This window comes from Antechinus flavipes, chromosome 1 (genome assembly GCF_016432865.1).
Source record: "Antechinus flavipes isolate AdamAnt ecotype Samford, QLD, Australia chromosome 1, AdamAnt_v2, whole genome shotgun sequence".
Lineage (NCBI taxonomy): Eukaryota > Metazoa > Chordata > Mammalia > Dasyuromorphia > Dasyuridae > Antechinus > Antechinus flavipes.
In genome coordinates, this window is record NC_067398.1 from 359,745,186 (window position 1) to 359,765,248 (window position 20,063).

At 33.5% G+C, this 20,063-nt stretch overlaps 1 protein-coding gene across 5 annotated transcripts in view; it reads left to right on the forward strand.

The window, feature by feature from the left end:
• DYM (dymeclin) overlaps positions 1-20,063 on the forward strand; it is a 590,636-nt gene that overhangs the window by 349,009 nt on the left and 221,564 nt on the right. For 3 of the 5 annotated variants that reach the window (XM_051969633.1, XM_051969632.1, XM_051969634.1), the window contains one exon: positions 9,760-9,924. The exons of the other annotated variants lie outside the window; for them this stretch is intronic. In XM_051969633.1, coding sequence (XP_051825593.1) covers positions 9,760-9,924 — 165 coding nt within the window. The remainder of the gene's footprint in view (positions 1-9,759; positions 9,925-20,063) is intronic. 5 annotated transcript variants of the gene reach the window in all.

The window sequence follows — 20,063 nt, forward strand, 5'->3', positions numbered from 1 at the left end:
ATTTGAAAGTCATTGAAGAATTTTGAATGGAGGAGTGTACCATGTCTAAATTACTCTAGTAGCAATGGAAAAAAGAGACAAACAGAAAGAATGGTGAGGAGACTATTAGAAAATATGAGGCAAATAGCCTTGAGGGCCTATGTTAATGATTATTTCGGAAGCAATGGGGAAAAAATGGAAAAGACAAGTAAAAGAGATATCAAAAGTTAGATGTCTAGAATTAGATAAGAGAGGCAAAAATGAAAATAGAAAACCCTAAGGTTTGAACAAAGATTCCTAGGTAAATAGGGATACCATTAACAGAAATATGGAAGTTAGAAAGAAGAAAACATTTGGGGCTAAGAGTGAGCTGAGGATTTTAATTAATACAAAGATTAACAGAAAATGTTGGGATTTTTTTCCTTAGTGTTTGAAGTAAGAACAAAGAAACAATATGATGAAAAAATCTCCAGACTGGAGCCCGAACACTTGGGGGTTTTATAGACTACAAGCTTAACATGAGTCAATAGCATGATGTGGCATTAAAAAAAATTAATATGATCTCAGGCTGTGTCAAAAGAACCATCTTGTACAGAACACTAGAGGTGAACATCCTGCTACACTCCAGCATATCCAGATGACATTAGAAGCAACATGTTCAGTCTTGGGTGCAACATCTTAAGAAGGACATTGTCTAGCTGAAACACATCTAGAGACAAGTAGTAGTGGGGCATCATTTCAGTCAGACTCCATGTAAGGGTTGATTGAAGAAACAGATGGTGTTTAGCTTAGAGAAGAAAAGACTTGAGACATGATAGTTTCTTCTAATAGATGAAGCAATATCTTGTGGAAGAAGGGTCAGATTTGTGCTTCTTAATTTGAGTGGACAGAATAAGGAATTGTGGTAGAAGCTACAGAAAAGCAAATTTTGACTTTATATAAGGAGAAACTTGTTAATTATCCAAAAGTAAAATGTTCTATCTCAGGAGATAATAAATTCTCCATTACTATAGGACTTCAAGGAAATGCTAGATGGCACTCATTGACTTTTGTTAAGAAAAGATTTTTGTTCAGATAAATAATTTCAAACTCCAAGATTCTGCACTTTCTAATAAAAACATAAAAAAGCACTGAGGTATGGGGTATAATTTAAATTTCCTGACTTTTATTTTGCTCATTTTTATAATGAGGAGATTGCTGAATTCTCAGTGATTATTAAGTTCCTTTCCAAATGTAACATTCCGTAAAATATCTTTGTGAAATACATATTAGTATATCTATAAGGCATATAATATAATGGTAACTACTGAGAGAAGGAAGGCAGAATCACTCAACTCCTATTTTTCATTCTTTTCTAAATGAGAAACAATCTGACGATTGAAAGAGATTTTAAACGTGTAAGAGGATTAGAGTCCACAATAGATGGAGATATAAAAGAAGAGCAGCTAAATCAGTTCAAATGTCTAAGCCCAGTTGAATGACATCCTAGAATATTGAAAGAACTTGAAGAAATGATCACATAACCATTGTTAATAAGCTTTATTAAATTCTAGATAAAGAAAATGATATTAGAATTTTAGAAATAGGTTGTCCCAGTTTCCAAAAAGGTAAACACTATAGGTCTTGGAAACTGCCAATTAAAAGCTTGACACCAATTCACAAATTATTGAACTGATACATATGTATGCTTTTAAAAAAGAGAGAAATATAAATATATGAGGGGTTTGTAACAATAAATCCCACAACATGAAATTTTTCTTTTGAACGGTATTATTTGAAGAATAGATTGGGGAAGAGAAGAGAAGGGGAAAGGGAGGGAGAAAAGGAGGGAAGAATAAAGGGAGAGGGAAAGGGGGTAAGGAAGAAAACAGAAGAGAGGAGAATGGAGAAAAGGGAAAGGAAGAAAGGAAAAGTAGGGGGAAACCACATTGACTGTTGGTCAGAATTGGTGACTTACAATCAATACAAGATTGGGATCCTATGGGATCATGAACAAATCATTTAATCTCCCAGCACCTCAATTTCCCCATTTAAACTTTGGACAGTAATAAAATTTAGCATTCATTCTGGCATCCTACAGGTCACAAAGCACTTTACACAATTTTTTTTTCATGTTGGCCTTTCAAAAAATCCTGTGAGGTAGGTAATTTTCTGATATTTTTATGGACCAGGGATGTCACAACTTTGATGCAAAATGGACAGTAGTTTTATTAATTTAACCATCCATGGCTGTCCTCCTTGGTTTTATCCTGATAGTATGCAAAGAACAGTGCCTTGTGAATACAATGCATCTTAGATAAATTTGGCAAGTAGTCGGTTTTTGTGCCAGAGACTGTCCAAGTCTAGCTATTTTATTTCATTCTCTTTGTTTTACTATTTGTAAGAGCTCTAGAAAAGAAAATGAGTAGTCTGAATTTCACTTTCTCTTTGCTCTCTACTATGTCTCATGTTTATCAGAGGTGTCAGTTAACAGTGATTTGCTAGAATGTGAACTTCAAAAAAGAGATTGAAGAAGAAAATAATGACGTCAGGGGAAAAACTATTCACTGGATAATAAGAAACTGTTTTCAACTATAAAATGTGCTGATCTAGAATAGATATTTATTTATGGAGCTATCATCTATCTCTCTTAGTTACATAAAATAAATGAGGCAACTCTTTATATTTGCTACTTAGTAATGAAATGGAAAAAAAAAAAAGGAAGCCAAAGAAAGGGAAATAGAAGAAGAAATAAAGGTCTTTGCCTAATTCTTAGCCTGCATATAATAAGATTAAGACACTCTTCCATTCAAATCCCTCATTTTACAAATGAGAGAAGTGAAGCCAACATAAATGAGATGGTTAGCCTAAGGTCACACTGGGCCCAGGGTTGAAACCTAAATTGGATTGACCTCAAGTCCTGTGCCCTTCTAATACATAGCACTATACTATTGTTTGTCCTTCCTTTTCAAGGTGGATCAATAACATCCCAGGTGATGACTTGTCCATGAATTGGATTAAAGTGAAGCAGAGTTATACAACATCATCAGCAGCACTCTTTTTCTATATCACTGAAGTCTGGTGGCAGGATAAAAGCCAAAGAGCCTGTGGATGGTCTAAGATGCAATACATGACCTTGGGGTCTTCAGTGCTCCACAGCACCTGCTTTAGCCACTGAAAGAAATTGTTTTCATCTGCCCATTCCACTGGGGAAAATCCTCATTCACTTGTGTAGGGTAGACATCTCCTTAATTTACCAATATGGTTGAAGTTGGTTCCTTTCAACCTGGTTTAGCTTAGTTTAGTTTTATTGTAACAGCTTCTTGGAGCCCAGATGAGAAATAAGTTAATCTGTTTTCATGCTTGTAATGTCTATGTATGCCAACATGTCTTATGTGATATATACATACTATGTATTATGTACCACATGAGTAATATTAGGTTAAGATATGCATGTATTGAAACACCTCTGAGCTGGGTTGTTGGTTAAGTTAACTTGCTGGTATGAATTAACATTGATAGAAATTAGGTCTTCCCTGATTGTATCCACTGCACCACACACATTCATTGCATTTTAGTATAAAATAAAAATGACAAAATATTTCATTTAAATAACTTTATACTAGGATCTTTTTTAGCAACATTTTCAGGTTGTTGTTTTTCCAGTGGAGTTGAGCAGTGTTTTAAGAGGATATGTTTTCATAATTTGATTTAGTTGGGAATGACAAGATTTAAAAACATTTTGGATCTATACATTGCATAATCTTGGAAATTTTGTTCTGGAAAAAGACATGAGGAGATTTTGTTTTTCTCTTTCATTCTTAAGAAGTAGCAAATGTTTTTAATGGGATAACTCCAGACCACATTTACTGATTTCCCAGGCTCTAATTTTCAAAATTTTCCAGACATTAACTATAAAGGTCAAATTGACATCTTAGAGCTTTAGTATTGAATCTCACTTTATTAAGATTCATGTTGTTTTTGTTTATCAGAAAGAAATGTTGACTTGTATCTGCTTTCTCTAGTTTGGATAAAGAACGAAAATTATGCCATAACTTTTTTTTTCTTCAAACCATTCATTTGCTTTTAAAAGTATAGTTTCTATTGTTTTAAGTTTCCTTGCTTTCCTTTGGTAGGCTTGGTGCCCAATGCACTATTACTGCCAAAAAGAAGGAACTACTTTAAAAAGGAACAGAGGAGATTTGGGGGGAAGAGAGATTGCTTGTTTTCACCAACCTTTTCTGCTTCTAAAGCATTTTCCTGATGAAATTGGACCTGAAGTATCCCTCAAATAACAAAAGATTTGCTATAGAAAATCTTTTTTTTTTGTTTAGTTCTTACCTATGAATTCAATTTGTCCTTTTTCTAAGCATCATAAGGTATTTTTAATAAATATAATAGCATTAATCTCAGTCTTTTATCACTGATTGACAGTTTTCTTTGAGCAAGAAATATAATGTCTTTTCACAGTTCTCTGTCTAATATGGGAATGATTATTTCCATTAATATCTAATTGATAGAGATATTGTGAGGGTAAAACATAGGACTTGAAAGAAAACTTGCAACAAAGTCATGATTTCCTTGTGAATTGGGGGTAAACTGTGAACTGAATTATAGTACTGTTATATGGATTTGTAGCTAGTTAAATAAGTGTATTCAAAAAGCATTTGTTGAGAACTTTGACATTTTACAGAACAATTAGGTGGAAGAGTGAATAGAGTGCTGGACTCAGATACTCAGACAAACTAGCTGGGCAAGTTTGCCTCAATTTCTTCATCTGTAAAACGTGCTGGAGAAGAAAATGGCAAACTACTTTAGTATCTTTACCAAGAAAATCCCAAATGGGATCATAAAGAGTCAGATACAACTGAATAAACAATGACAGTCTACTACAGAGCACCAATCACTTAGGAGACCTCAATTAATGATTATTAAATTGAATCTGAAGAGATTTTTTACTATCATTATTTTAATATGTTTCAATTGTTTTAATAGCATTCAGTCCTTGTCTAGTTTAACAATTGCATTAAAGACTTAGATATGTTTACCAAAATTGTTGTAAAGACATATTTTAGTATTTTGTATTTCGTATTTGAAGATGACATAAAGTAGAAGAGATAATTTATTGTGAAAATGGTAAAATACTTAAATGAACCCAAGATCTCATTGATCTCTAAAGATACAAATCAAAACCTATTTGTATCATCACATCCTATTCATCTCGTGATATACTCTCATAATTTTTCCATATGGAATTCATAGAACAAGATTAGAAAATGATTGAATAGGCTGAAAGCTGGAGCCAACCCAATAAGATGACTATAATGCTTAATGACTTATATTGATCTAGAATTCAACAAGTTTTTTTAAAGTACTTTATCATACTATATTTTGCTTAATTTTCACAAAATATCTAAAAGTTCAACTAGGCAGACAATGTTGTTCCCTTTTTATAGAGATGGAAATTGAGGATCAAAGAAATTAACAAACTTGATTCTTAATTTACTAATATGACTAATTAGTCACATGACTCTTAAGGAACTTAGCCAAATTATTAGAACTTAGGGTTTCTGACAGTTAATTTCATGTGCTTTATATTTGTAGCATGTTACAAAGACTTGGATTTGAATTAAAGAAAATAAAACATACAAGTACAACATGAGGATACACCTGACTTGACAGAATTTCATGGTAAAAAGATCTTAGGATTTTAGTTGACCACATCACAATATAATCAAAGAGTGAGATGCAGTTGTTAAAGGGACTAATGTAGTTTTAGGCTGCATTAAGACAAGCATAATGTCTAGATGATGGGAAGCAATAATGCTATTGGCTCATGGGGAAAGAGACATAGTGGAGAATATCCATAGTCAGGAGTGGATCCTAGAGAGAAATGAAGACATGGCTAGGTTGGGGGCATTTTCCTTGAAATGGAGATTCTGGGAGGAACTGACCAAGAGAAAAAGGATTGCAGGGCTAGACAACTTCCAAGAAGGTCTTGTTTCAAGGCCTGCCTCTGACACATACTAGTTGTGTAATCTTAGACAAATCATTTAACTTCTGAGGCTCCAGAAAAGTTGCTAAGCTCCTCAATTTCTGATAAATTGACAATCTACATTGTCAGAAGAAGTTTCAACAATTACAGTTCTCATACAAATAAAAACCACAAGGGATGGAAAGAATATATGAACTTTAAAACAGCTAAAGGTATCCAAAATTGAAATGGGCTGCTTTCCTTTCAGTGGAGTTATTCAGAATGATTCTGGATGACTAGTCTTTTAGGGATGTTATAGAAAGGGTTTTTATAGTAGATATTTTTGAATTTTGAATATTATCTGGCACTGCCACTTTCCAGTTCTGTAGAGATGCTAGAATTTCAGGTACTTCCCTTGATGTGGATGTTCTTTTTCCTCTTTATATTCATAATAATTCAACTTTTTGTTTCATATTGATCTAGTTTCCCTTTTTTGTGGGCTTCTTTTGACTTATAGACAAGCAAAAATATTCAGGGATTCTTTCTATCAAATCTGTCTTCTAACTCCTTTGTCTCACAAGTCTTTGTAGTATAGGTTTTGATTGATGCTGAATTTTTTGTTGTTGAAGTTAAATTAAACTTTAACAACTGCTTCCAATCTTAAAATTTTATAATTCAACTGTGAGTTCAGTGAGAATAAAGGCAGTATGGCATTGTTATCCCTAATTTTATAATTGTACCTTAAATATGTTTGAAAATGTGAATAATTTTGCTAACTACCTTTTTTTTTTTTTTTTTTTTTTTTGGCTCGGCAATTGGGGTTAAGTGACTTGCTTAGGATTACACACTTAAGAAGTGTTAAGTGTCTGAGGCCAAATTTGAACTCAGGTCCTCCTAACTTCAGGGCTGGTGTTCTATCCACTGTACCACCTAGTTGTCACCCTTTTTTTCTTGTTTTTCACTCTTTTTTAGAGGAATAGTTTTCTGTGGAGAGGAGGAAGGTAGAAGGATATTTTTGAAAATAAGATAATAAAAGATAAAAAAAAACCTTCTAAAACAGAAAATATTGTATTGATTTCATTAATTAAAAATTTAAAATTCTTAATTAAAACTTTGCTAAAAACTTATATTAATTGAGAATGTACTGTAAACCTAGTAGACTTTTTACATATCATTTGTTAATGAAAATATTGTATCAAAAGCTAATTTTGAAAACCAAGAACCATTAAGGAATTCCAATTGATTACGAGACGAATACAGAATGGCAATTTCAGTTTCCATATTTGTCTAAATTAGTAATTGAACCAACTCCACTAGTGTTGCAATGATATGTAAATATCAAAAGAAACATTCATAGTGAATTACATATAATTTTCATCAACAGTATTCATTCCATAGTATCATAAAAACATAGATTTGGAGCTGAAAGGAACTTCAGAGGTAATCTTGTTTAATATCTTCATTTCTTGAAATAATAAAAAATGCAATTAATATGAAATTAAAATGAATTATCCTTTAAACATATTGATTTGTATTTTTCTAAGAAAAACACTTGAGAATGTTTGGAAATTGAAAAATATTTGTTCAAATAAAGTCGAAATACACCAGATTAAATTATTTAAAAAAAAAAAAACAACTATGCAATATATCTTAAATATTTTTATTTGAGAAATAATTATCTACTGTATTAGTGGGCATAGTGGACAGAATGCCAGGCCTAGAGTCAGAAAGATCTGAGTTCAGATGTGGCCTCAGACACTTCATAGCTATGTGACCATGGGCAACTCACTTCACTCTGTCTATCTTGGTTTCCTCATCTGTAAAATGAGCTGGAGAAGGGAATAACAAACCATTTCTGTATTTCTGCTAAGAAAACTCCAAATGGGGTCATGGTGAATCAAACATGGTAGAAATGACTAAACAATAGCAACCACTTGTTCCAGAGGTGAAAAAAACTATTGTACTAAGATTTCAGAGCAGTTTTTTCTCCTGTGTGAGGAAGTAGGTATTGTAATGGAAAGAACACTGGGTTTGGGATCAGATGACCTGGGTTCAAAACTTGGGACTGCCATTTTCCCTGGTGACTTTTGTGTAGGCAAATCACTTTATCTCTGAATCTCAGTTTCCTCTTCTGCAGGATAGATTCCAATAAGGTTTAACATGTGATACTGGTTTTATGGTGTGCAGAAGTATAAAATGCTTTTCCTAATGTAAAGTTCTTTTTGCCATATTTGAAAATAGAAAACATGATACATTTTCTCAAGATGTCTCTCATTCTGATGATTGTTTTTCATGGTTATTATTTTCATAATGGGACAGTGTAGTGTAAATACAGTAATCATTAAAAGTATCCTAAAAAGATTCTTTAGAGAAATCCTATGTTTCATATGATTTTCATATGATTAAAAAGCTCATGAAGCTGAACAGTAGATACATTTCAAATAAAATTACTGTTCAGTATTTTATTAGGGATAAGTATATTATTTCAGTAATTAGAGAGATTTGTTAAAGTTTGTTTCTAATACCAGAACTGTACAGGATTAAATAGAGAAATATGTACAAGTAATTATATGAGATTGAAAAGTAGTTATAAAAAAGTTATAATATTCCTTCAAGTTTTATAATGCAACTTGGAACCAAACTGATTTTTAATGAAGCAAAAGAAGCCACTCTGTCTCTCTTCTGCCTGTTAACTGCCTGGGCCATTTGGAATCTTAATCCAAGATTCCAAGTCCAAAGGAACAATGTAGGAAGCCCTTTATTTACATAGCCCTGAGAATATTAAGCCAGGAAGGAGGCAAGACCAAAGAGTTGAACTGCAACTCAATGTTAAAGAGTAATAAATGCTGCCTAATTTCATCTTGTTTTAAAGGATTTTTAATTGACCAGTCAGCATTAAAAAATCTTTTTATATAGTGTTTCCCCTTTTTACTTGTTTAAATGATTGATATGATCAAATTAATTTAAATATATAAATATTGTCCATATATGGGAAGTTGCCTATTTGTAGATTTCAGAACTGTTTGGACTATTATAATTTCTTTTGAGATAAGCAGATTTTAAAACTTATGCCCATGTTGAAATGAGTTCTACTGCCTTTCATAATTATCAAAGAAGGTTCTCAATTGAATGTCTCAAGTGAATCATCTAATATGTTCATTGTTTATTTATTCTGCCTGTCAGCCAGACAGCACATTCACATTGATAACATGGACCTATTTCAAAATGCAGTTGATTTTGAATATCCTGCGATGGTTCTTGCACCAGGAGTTGATCTGAATAAAATAATATTTCTAATATAATTTCTCCTGTGTATTTCTGTATTATGTATGTGCAGAGAAAGAAAAAGAGAGACAGATTGTTTTCTAAGAACTTTTACAAACATTTCTTTTGATCCTTACAATAACCCCGTGTAGCAGTCTAAGTGATGTAGTATAAACCTCATTTTATAAATTAAGAAACTGAGACTGAAAGTAGTTAAGTACCCTGCTTCCAGAGCCTTGAATCAGAGACCAGATTTTTAGATTGTTTTCATCCAGTGTTCTTTCCTATCTCAGTGGATCAGTTTGCCTATGTGGAAAACTTATTTTCAGAATACCAGAGAGAGATAGTAGCTTCAACAGTTTTGCCTAGAGGCTTATGTGTTTAATAGTAGCATCAATTTATCTATTTTTCTCTGCCATTTTAACTTTATTTTTCTTTTTAAAACCACTTACTTTCTTTAGCATCGTCCACGGATGGCACAAAACTTTCTAGATATAAAACATTAATGTCTGAAAGGAAATATCCTCTCTTTCTTTTTTTCTCCCTTCACCTTTGTCTTTCAGTTATACCTGCCGCCACTTGCGGAGATATGTCTCTGTCCTGGACAAACTGTATTTCCCCCACTCTCACTGCTCTACGCTGCAGCATTGCTTCTCGACCCTCAGTGACAATGGAGAGGAACTCCTGTCTTTAACTTGCTCTCACATTCTCAGATCCTATGCTTCCAGGTTATTAACCTCTGCTGTCCATTGACTGCATGCTGCATGCTTTGTGGGACAAATCTTTGCATGCTTTTTAAGGGAACAGATGATAACTAAATGTTTAAAGGGGGATATTTGTAAATTAATTCTAGCTGATATGTTATGAATAATTATTGGATTTTGCTTCCTTAGAAATGTTGCACTGAGTACTTCATGCCATGCTTCACAGTAGAGAGAAAAACATTTAGTGTCAGCATATTATACATATAGAAAGAGGCATATATATATATAATCTATGTGTGTATGTGTGCACAGATAGTATTTCCCAGAATTTTCATGCAGTGATGCCATTTGGAAGCCCTTTGATTATGCTTATAACAATAAAAATTCCTCTACCTTTCTGCATTTTAAATGAACTGTACAACTAATAGCAATTACAGCCTAATTTTGAACCATGCACCTGGCCCAGAGAGCATTCTTTTTAGCTATAACAAGGCTCTGTTCTCTGATGGAAGCTAATAAGATTGAGCAGATTTGATTTATAAGAATGAAGAAATGGTCGCTTTGGTTTCTTGTATTTCATATTCATATAGATCACTTAAAAGAGTGATAGCTTGACTAGATCATGGAAGAATTTAGATCAGAAGTACTGATTGTGGGAAACATGAACAAGTATAAGACAATCCATCAAACTCAAATATCAGAGTCAACATCTCTTGCATAGTGTTGCATGTGCCAGAAGAAAGCAGCACCATAGCATTAATGCATTATCCTTTGCAGATAACATTTTAATAAGCATTTGTTATAAATCAAGAGAAATTATACCCACCCTATACTGTTAGCAAGATAGATGATTTAATATAATATTCACCTTGCCAAATGTTTAGAGACTGGAGGGAAAAAAAATCACATGATATACTTAACCAGAACATGGAAATCCTCCAAAATAAAATCACGACTTTCCAGGATAAAAAAAAAGCATACAGTATTAATAAACCATATAATAAAACAGCTTATTTGTCAGGAAAAGACAACCAAGTGTCATACAGATGGACAGAACTTTCAGTTTGTAAGAAAGAAGATTTATAGTACTCCACAGTATTGATTTGTTTTCTGAGGAGATAAAATTATTATAAGCCATTGAAAAACTAATTAAAAAGAAAAAACTTGCTAATCTAGAAATATACTACCCTGAAATATGTATTTGAAAAAAAAAAAAACACAGCACATTGACTTAAGCAAATACATATTCTTTGAATGGACCTTTTATGGCCTGATTAACTTTTCAGAGAAGCCAGGAAAGGACTGGGAAATTGAAACACTCCTGGTGAGTGTTATACAGGTGGAAGGATGCAGAGAAAAACCTGCCTTAAAGGCACTGCAGTAGGTACAAAACTGACCTGAGTCTTTAGCCTCTTCCACGTAGCACTGACACTTTCTGATTTCTTTGTCGACCAAGCAGGTCAGTGTGGTAGAGGAGGGAGCAGAGGTGCATGAAATTTGAGAGAAGCCAAGAAGAGAAGGGAAGAGCAGCAGTCCGGGTGGCAGTAGAGCTGACCTCTGTTTCTGGCCCGGGCTGCTGAGTGCTGCTGGCTTGCTTCTGCCTCAGACTTGACTGTTTACCTTCTCTGAACCTTCTTCGCGAAGTCCTGGTAGCTAGGGCTAACTCTGTGGGGGGAAAATAAGTAGCACTTATATATAACTCTGTAAGGTTGGCAAAACACTTAGTATGTATTATTTCATTTGGTCTTCAGGTGTAAGGTAAATGGAATTTGTTTCCCACCCTATTATTTCCCCTTTTAGCATCTCTTTCCCTTCTCATGGCATCCCTTCATTCTCCTGTGCCTCTTTCCCAAATGTAGACCTATTTTACCTTTAACTATCAAACAATTCTTAATTAATTCTCCAAAAATGCTTTTAAGAACTTTCCTCAGTAGGGAACTCTGTAAGAAGTAAAAAGTAGAGTATGATAAATATGTGGGGTACCTTCCTTGTGAATCGGTCCCTAGAGACAATCCTGTCAGCTTTCCGTTCCTCTCCCTCTTCTTCCTAACAATTCCACATCAGTCTTATGGTTCATAGCCTCCTCCTGCAACCCTGCTAAACTTTTCTCACAATTGCTTTGTCTTTTGATCATGCTGAGCCACATAGTGCTGAAGCTCATCCCTTATCATTTGTTCCCCAATTCCCCATTTTTTCCCTGTGCCTCTACTTCTCCCTGCTACTTGTCTTCTAGATTACAGCTGCTTCTAGAACTTGGCATTGAGGAAGATGTGACCCTTCATTCTTTGAGATTCCTTCTCTTCTGCATGTAGACTATTTTAATTTTCTTTCTTTGGTCTACTTAGTCTCTTGCTAGTCTTTATGCCCTCTTGGATATGGAGGAGGTTTGGGAATGAGGCTGTAATGAGAAAAGGGGATAATATAGTAAAACTGGACCAGAAATCATGAGACCTGTATTTTCATCTCATTCCTGCCAACTAAATTGTGGGTTTAAGCAAACCATTTAATCACTTTCTAAATCTTCAATTTCCTTATCTATAAAATGAAGGAGTAAACTGAATTTTCTCAGTTTCTATCTAAGAAATTATAATTCTATAAGAAACAAATACTCCATCCCATGCTTGCATTAAAGACAACTTATTGGCCACCCAGCTGGAATGTGGGTGTGCTCTGACTAAAACAAGGCATAAGTATTCATTTGCAAATGACTAACATCCTGTATGCACAGTGATACATAGATGTAATATGGTCTCTGAAATTGAGAAATTGTCTAATAATACTTACAAAAAAAGAACAAACTCAGTCAAATATCTAAATGGAGCAATCACATGCTCACTTTATTGACTCTAAAAAGCAAAGTATATATGCCTTTTGGTTATTATCAAGAGTGTTCTGAAAGAAAAAACCAAAAGATATCAATATCATTTATTTTTAAAGAATATTATAAAGTAGAACTAGTTATTGAGAGAAAATGCACATTTGTTCTTCACAATACTATGTCTACACCAACTGTCTCTATTCCTAAAAATAGGACCCATAGATTTTTAAATTCAAAAGGATTAGAACTTAGAACCATCATTTCATTCTGTCTTCCAACCAATGCAGTCATTTCTACAGCATCCTTGAAAGATGTTCATCCAGCAACTTCTTAAACATCTCTAGTGACAGAGTAAGTCACTCTTCCAGCCTAAACCATTACACAATAGCTCTCTTTGTGTGATATTTTTAACTGCAGTTTACCCATTGGTCATAATTTTGTTCCCGAGAGTAATCTTAAACTAATTTATTCCTTATATGTGACAATTTTAAAATACTTGAAGATAGCTATTCTGTCTCCCCTTAATTTTTTTTTCTAAGCTAAATGTTTCCAGCTTTCCTATGAGACAGCTTCTATATCCCCCATCATGTGGGCTACCATTATATGGACGATGTCTAGTTTGCTCATATTGCTTTTTAAAATGTAGTATCTAGAACTAAAACATTATTTCCCGGCTGTGTTCTGGAGACCTGAGAAAAGTAGAATTATTGCTTGTGATGAGGTTACTATGCTTCTTTTAAAATGGTCTTTAAAATATATTCAGTTTTTAAACAGCTAAATAAATACTCATTGTTCATATTGCAGACTCTCTATCCTCCATCTCTTTCCCATTGATGCCAAGCCAGACAGCCCCTAGTAAAAGTGTGCTTGTGCTTGGAGTTTTAAAAATTTTGAATGTTGTACTTAACGTTCATTTCTGTTAAGTTTTTAAAATGTCTATTTGGACACAGCATTTTTCTGCTCTAAGTGTTATGCATTAAAAACTATAAACTTCTCAATCCCACATAATCATATTCAGCCTTTAATTTGTTTCTTACTTTGGATTTGGTTAAGAACAAACCTGAGCAGGTACATGTTGGAGTCAGTGCTTATTAGCTAGAAAGAGCCAATTGTTAAAATTTTCAGTGTGAGCCTTAGCATCTTGAAAACTGGCAGATACTACAGATAAGGGCTTGACTTTCTATTTTACTAGCTTATTGATTGTCTAGATTTTTAAACTAGACAATTTAAGTTAAAATTAACAGTATACATGTTCTCCAACCAGTTCTTCTAAAAGTTGTAAGGTAGAGAACTAGTCGTTAAATATTTACTAGCATTCCACTGGGACTGATGATTTGAATTCATGGAGATAATTTGTTATATATAGAATTAAACCTTGGACACATATTCAGAAAGGATGAGATATGTTTCAAGGGTACAGCAAAATGTTTGTATCTTTATTGATTAGAAATCATTTTGGAGTTTCTGGTTATTACAGAGATCAATTAACTCATCTTTCATTTGTTTCATTGTTGATCATGTATGTAGCTCAATGTGAAAAAAGTTTTCTATCCAAATCTTATTTATTTGGTTTGGTCAATAATTATTCCTTCAACTTTCTTTTTTAAAGTTTTCTTTCCCTTTCTATTCTGCCCCAATCTTATTACCATTCTCCATCCAGTTCACCAATTTGTTTACTGATGCTACTACTTTTGGAATATTTTAGTAGGATTGTATAGTTACTATCCATATATTCCCTATAACTCTTTGGCAAGCCTTGAAGGTAATTAAATCCTTTAGGTTAGGAAATCCTGGCTTAAGTGATATGCAGTACCTATTATGTGCAAGGAGAAAGCTGGTAGAGTTGAGAGAACTTTGAATTTAAAGATGATAGATAACTGGAGTTTGTATCTCCAATTGCTTGCACATGCCTGCCTGTGTATTTAAAAAATATTTGCCATTAAATGAATAGGAATCACTGTTTTAGATGCTAATGGAGGTACTAAAAAACATAACTAGTAAAGTATGCTAATAACTAAGACTAGTAACATGGACAGAGAGAGAAGGCAAATAAATATGAAAAGATAACTAATGTGTTGTATAGACAGTGGGTGTTAGAGGAGTTACAGAAAATCACTTCCATTTAGAATGCCAGGGAAGGTCTCATAAAGGTGAGATCTGAACTTAATCTTAAAGACGATTGTAGGAAATCTAAGTCAAGGGCTTTCCAGATGAAACTCTTACACATGCAGGTGAATAGAAATAGGAAAGAACCAATTTTGGTCTTGGGACAATGAGAAAGTTCTTTTGGCCAAAAAGAAAGTTTTTGTGTGAGTCTGTTAAGGTCAGATTCTAGATTGCCTGAATTGCCAAACTAAGGAGTTTGAACTTCATTCTTTTGGCAGTTTAGAATGATTTAATAATTTTGAAGAGAATAGTGCCATGATCAAAATGCTACTTAGAAAGAGAATGAATACATGTGATATACTGAGAGAATAGACAGTAATTGTGAACTGGATGTGAAGGCCAAAAGAGAGTGAATAGTCAAACATGACCAAAGCATCACACTGAAGTGATGAAATGTCATGGTACTATTAAAAGAAATAGGAAAATACAAAATTAATTCAACTAAATGGCCATTATGAGCCCTTATAGTTCTAAGAGTCTGTGGAACACTGTTTTGGAGCATAAAATAAGTTGTTGGGGTTTTTTTAATATATTTATTTTTTAGTGACAGTGGAGTATACATCAAGCATTTGAAAATGTAGAATAGGAACTCGTGTGATCTGATTGGTGGGGTCATATTTCTAGAACTGAAAAGGATATTAGAGATAATCTAGCCTTACCCTCTTATTTTACAGACAAGAAAATGGAGGATTGAGCTATATCTAGTTGAACCCTCACTGTTTCAGATCATTTTTAGTCTAATTAAGTAATCTCTCAGAGCCTCATTTTCCTTATCCTATGACCTTGATAGTCTCTGTCCAGCCCTAAATCTATTACCAAGTAATTTGGTGTCTGATTTTTTAACAGAGTTTATTCTGTATTGAGGAAGCAAAAGTAACATGCTGTTAGAATAAGAACTTAAAGAAAAGTGCTTATATATCATATTAAATTGTGTTTATATTTTTATCCATCATTAATCAAGTATTTATAAGTGGCTTCACATATCTAGACCTCTATTATGTTCTATAGCATAACAATAGATTTGCATTCTTATCGACAAGTAATATAAAATATTTTGCAAAGTATTTAGATGTAATAAATTTGTTCCCAGAATTATTTTTAAATAATTATTGAATCATTGAAAAAATATTCTAAAATAAAAGCAACATGATTTTCTAATAACTGGGTTCATGTGTTCAAAAAGGGAAAGTGAAAAAGAATGTAATTTTAATGACTTAAATAAAATATATGAAATTACCTTTTAGATAATATTTTGAGAAAAGAGGTCATATTTGCTACCAAGAAACTACCTATCAAATAAACTATAATTATCTCAAAGTAAAATGTTCTCATTGTTCTTTTTGAATAATCCAAATGCATTTGTCCATGTTTGCCCAATGGCTAATTGAATGCTATGGGATGAAAAAGTTTTGAAATGTGTTCTTTGCTCATTAGCTCAGGAAGGCTCTATTAAAATGAAAGGAAAGAGAACAAAAAAAAAAAAGCATAAAATTCAGAAAAGGTTTAATATCCTGTTTTTGCTTCTTATGGTTTTGGTTTTTTTTCCCTTTCATTCCTTAAGAAGATGGCCTAGAACCCTGAGAGACAGTGCAGAAAAGTCATAGCCTTCATGTGTTAGAGGCAGGACTTGAATCCAGATTTTGTGTTAATGAAGCTAACTCATAACCACTACACATTAAAGAGAAATAAGACAAGAATGTCTGCAATCAACAAATGTTTTCATATTTTGGAATTCTAGTAATTCAAAACTATAAAAAATTTAGGTTTGGTTTTGTTTTGTTTTGAAGTAATAGTGCCTTCCCTTAAGAATCTTGCAATCTACTGGGTTTGGAGAATAAGATTGTAGGAAAGAGAGAGGTAGGGAATGGGGAGGGAAGGAGGGAATCTGTATACATTCACACTTAGATATAATCTAAGGTAAGGTAAAATGGTGATTAAAGGAAAAAAAAAACAAACAAATTTAGTTGAGAGAATTTGAGAAAGAAGGGCCTATTTTCAGCTAGAGAATCATCAAAAAAAAGTTTTCACCACAGAGGTAGTTAAATAAGCCTTAAAAGGATTCTAGAAAACAAAAATGAAAAAGGAGGGGCATTTCAAACATGGAGAAAAATTTATATGAAAGTTTGAAGAGACATCACATTTGGGAAAAAGCTAATAATCTTGTTTGACAAGAATATTGATACTGTAGAACCAAGTCTGACAAAGGAAAATAGACCTTTTTTTGGCGTGTGAAATTAACTCTTTTGGCAGTTAATTGACTGATTAAGCCAATATACCCTTCTCAAAATAAAATAAAATGCATAAAATAAAATACATAGACTTTCAGAAGAAACTAATTGTTCTGAAATACAGTTCGGGGTAATCAGATGGCACAGTGGATAAGGAAGAAAAATCTGAAACAATTCATATCTGGCCTCAGATACTTACTAACAGATACTGACTGAAGATACCCCATTTCCTCAGTTTCTTAATCTGTAATATAAACTAGAGAAGGAAATGGCAGACCACTGCAGTATCCCTGCCAAGAAAAACCCAAATAAAATCATAAAAGAGCCAAACATGATTGAACAACAAGCTATCAATTTTTTTTTTTAATTATTAGATCTCAGGTTAAGATCTCTGCTATATGAGTATCAGGGGTCCTCAAACTACGGCCCACGGGCCAAATGTGGCAGCTGAGACGATTATCCCCCTCACCCAGAGCTATGAAGTTTCTTTATTTAAAGGCCCACAAAACAAAGTTTTTGTTTTTACTATAGTCCGGCCCTCCAACAGTCTGAGGGACAGTGAACTGGCCCCCTATTTAAAAAGTTTGAGGACCCCTGGAGTAGATAATAATGTCTTAGAAACAACAGTGAACCAATGACAAAAGGTATTTGATCAGAGGAACAATAATCCTTTCCACAAAAATTGTTATTCTGCTAGGTGTATAAATGATAGATTGACAAGAGAAAGGGCTAAGAGAGAAAGCCTACCAGTTAGAGAACTGTTAACAGTAGTTCAGGGAAGTGGTAAAGGCCTAGTTTGATAGCATTTGAGTGGAGGAGGTATTGACGAGAGATACTATGAGAAGGGAAATGGGGAAGTTCGGATTGACTGCTGAGGTCCCTCTTACCTGGAAATCTATAAACCTATGAAGTCTGAGCACATAATTATTGGAAGGGAACAAGAAGAGTCAGAGATAATTTTGATATTTCAACCAATTAGGAAACTGGGAGAAGGAATACATTTAGGGAAGAAAATTAAGACTTTGGTTTTGTTTGCATTGAAGAAGATGATGCAGTTAGTGATAGTGTAAAGAGTTGTGTGAGAATCCCCTTCTGGTAGGCGCAGATTCAACATGAAAGAATTTACGAACTTGATAAGTTTGACTGGCAAAAGAAAGTTTTATTGGCACTACAGAAGTCACCTTTGCTAGGAAACTGACTTCTTTAATGGCAAGATCCCTGGCAAGTCCTCAAGGCAAGAGTAGAGAATGTCTTCACAGCGAGCAAGAGTCCTGACAGGCAGCTATGCCAAGGACAGAGATTCCTTGACAAGGCAGGTCCTTTGGGCCTCTGCAAAGAAATGAGGAAATATGAGACTGAAGTTTCAATTGAATGAGGTCACTGCCCCCAAGCCTAAATTTCCAGTAGAATGAGACCACTTAAGAATGAGACCATATATATATGTATATATATATATATATATATATATATATATATATATATATATATATATATATATACATATATATATATATATGTATAACGTGTGTCTAAGGCCTTTCTTTGTTAGGTTCCTTATAAAAGTATTAAGGTATTGTTATAAAAAAATTGGGAAGAGAAATAGCAACCATGGACAATCCACAAAACTTGACTCTCATTTCAGAGTTAACTATAAGTAAAGCCAGAACTTTATTGTTTGAAATTAAGGGACTTGGAGTAGTCATTTTCAGCTTATGAAGGGCTGAGACTTTGAGAAGTCTATTTGCATGTGGGCAGACACATTTGACTCCTTCCTGGACATTGGTAGCCTTAAAACTGTGAACATAACCTTGGAGATGTTTTTGTCAGAGAAAGAACTCAGTTCCTTGAATGTTGAGCAATGTAAAAGCAATTGGCACTAATTCCTAAAGTTGTCTATTCTCTTTCCCCTCTTTATTTGTGTTTCTTTCTTAACCTCCATTGTGCTGGGGTTGTAAGACTTTGACCTCTCATATACATTTACTTATTAGTTACTTGCTAGTAAAGAACTGAAGTTGTAACAATTACTGTGTTCCTGGAATAAAGGAAGTTGAACCAAAGGTGGGAAACCTGAAAGGAACACATCTTGAATATTATTTCCATCTTTAGATATATATAGATTACCTTCCTCTCATATGGGAAACGTAGCGTAAAGCCAAGTTGATATAAGAAAGGAGAAATATTAGTAGTTCTAGATTTCAGTTAGTTTTATTGCTGATTGTTGAGTCACTTTTCCTGAGTAAATAAAGATTAGGATTTCTGAGTTTAATAAAGACTCCTCAGAGGGACAGGGGTTAGCTTGATCACACCTCTTCACCAATTCTACTACATTCCAATTAAAGTATAATCATGATTTGAAGAGGGAGGTTTGAGAGGACAAAAAATCAGAACTATAGGATTTAGAGTTAAAGAATCTTACAGAGGTTTTTATCCATTTGACAAATGATAAAGGGAAGATCAAGAAAAATTTTGACTTAGCCAAATTTACAGAAGTATAAACAGTAAAATCAGAGTTAGAAGCCAAGTCTTCTGCCTCCAGATCGTCAGCTTTTTCACTCTACTACACTTAATAACTGTGAAAATAAATATAATTATTACTTTGGAAATTATATCAAGATATCTTAAGGGAAAGGGACTAGGGAGTTTGTAAATGACATCCAAGTCAGGCACAGTAAAAAGAAAGCTACTTGAAAAATGAGTTAAAATGTCCATGTATTTTATTCTTTGCAAATTTTTCCTTAGATCGTTTCAAAAATCTAATGTCTCTTTTTTATAATAGCTTTTTATTTTTCAAAATACATGCAAAAATAGTTTTTAGCATTCACTCTTGTATTTGTTCCACATTTTTCTTGTGTTCCATATTTTTCTTCCTCCCTCCCCATCTTTTCCCTTCCCTAGACAACAAGCAATCAAATATAAGTTGAACGTGCGCAATTCTAAACATATTTCCACAT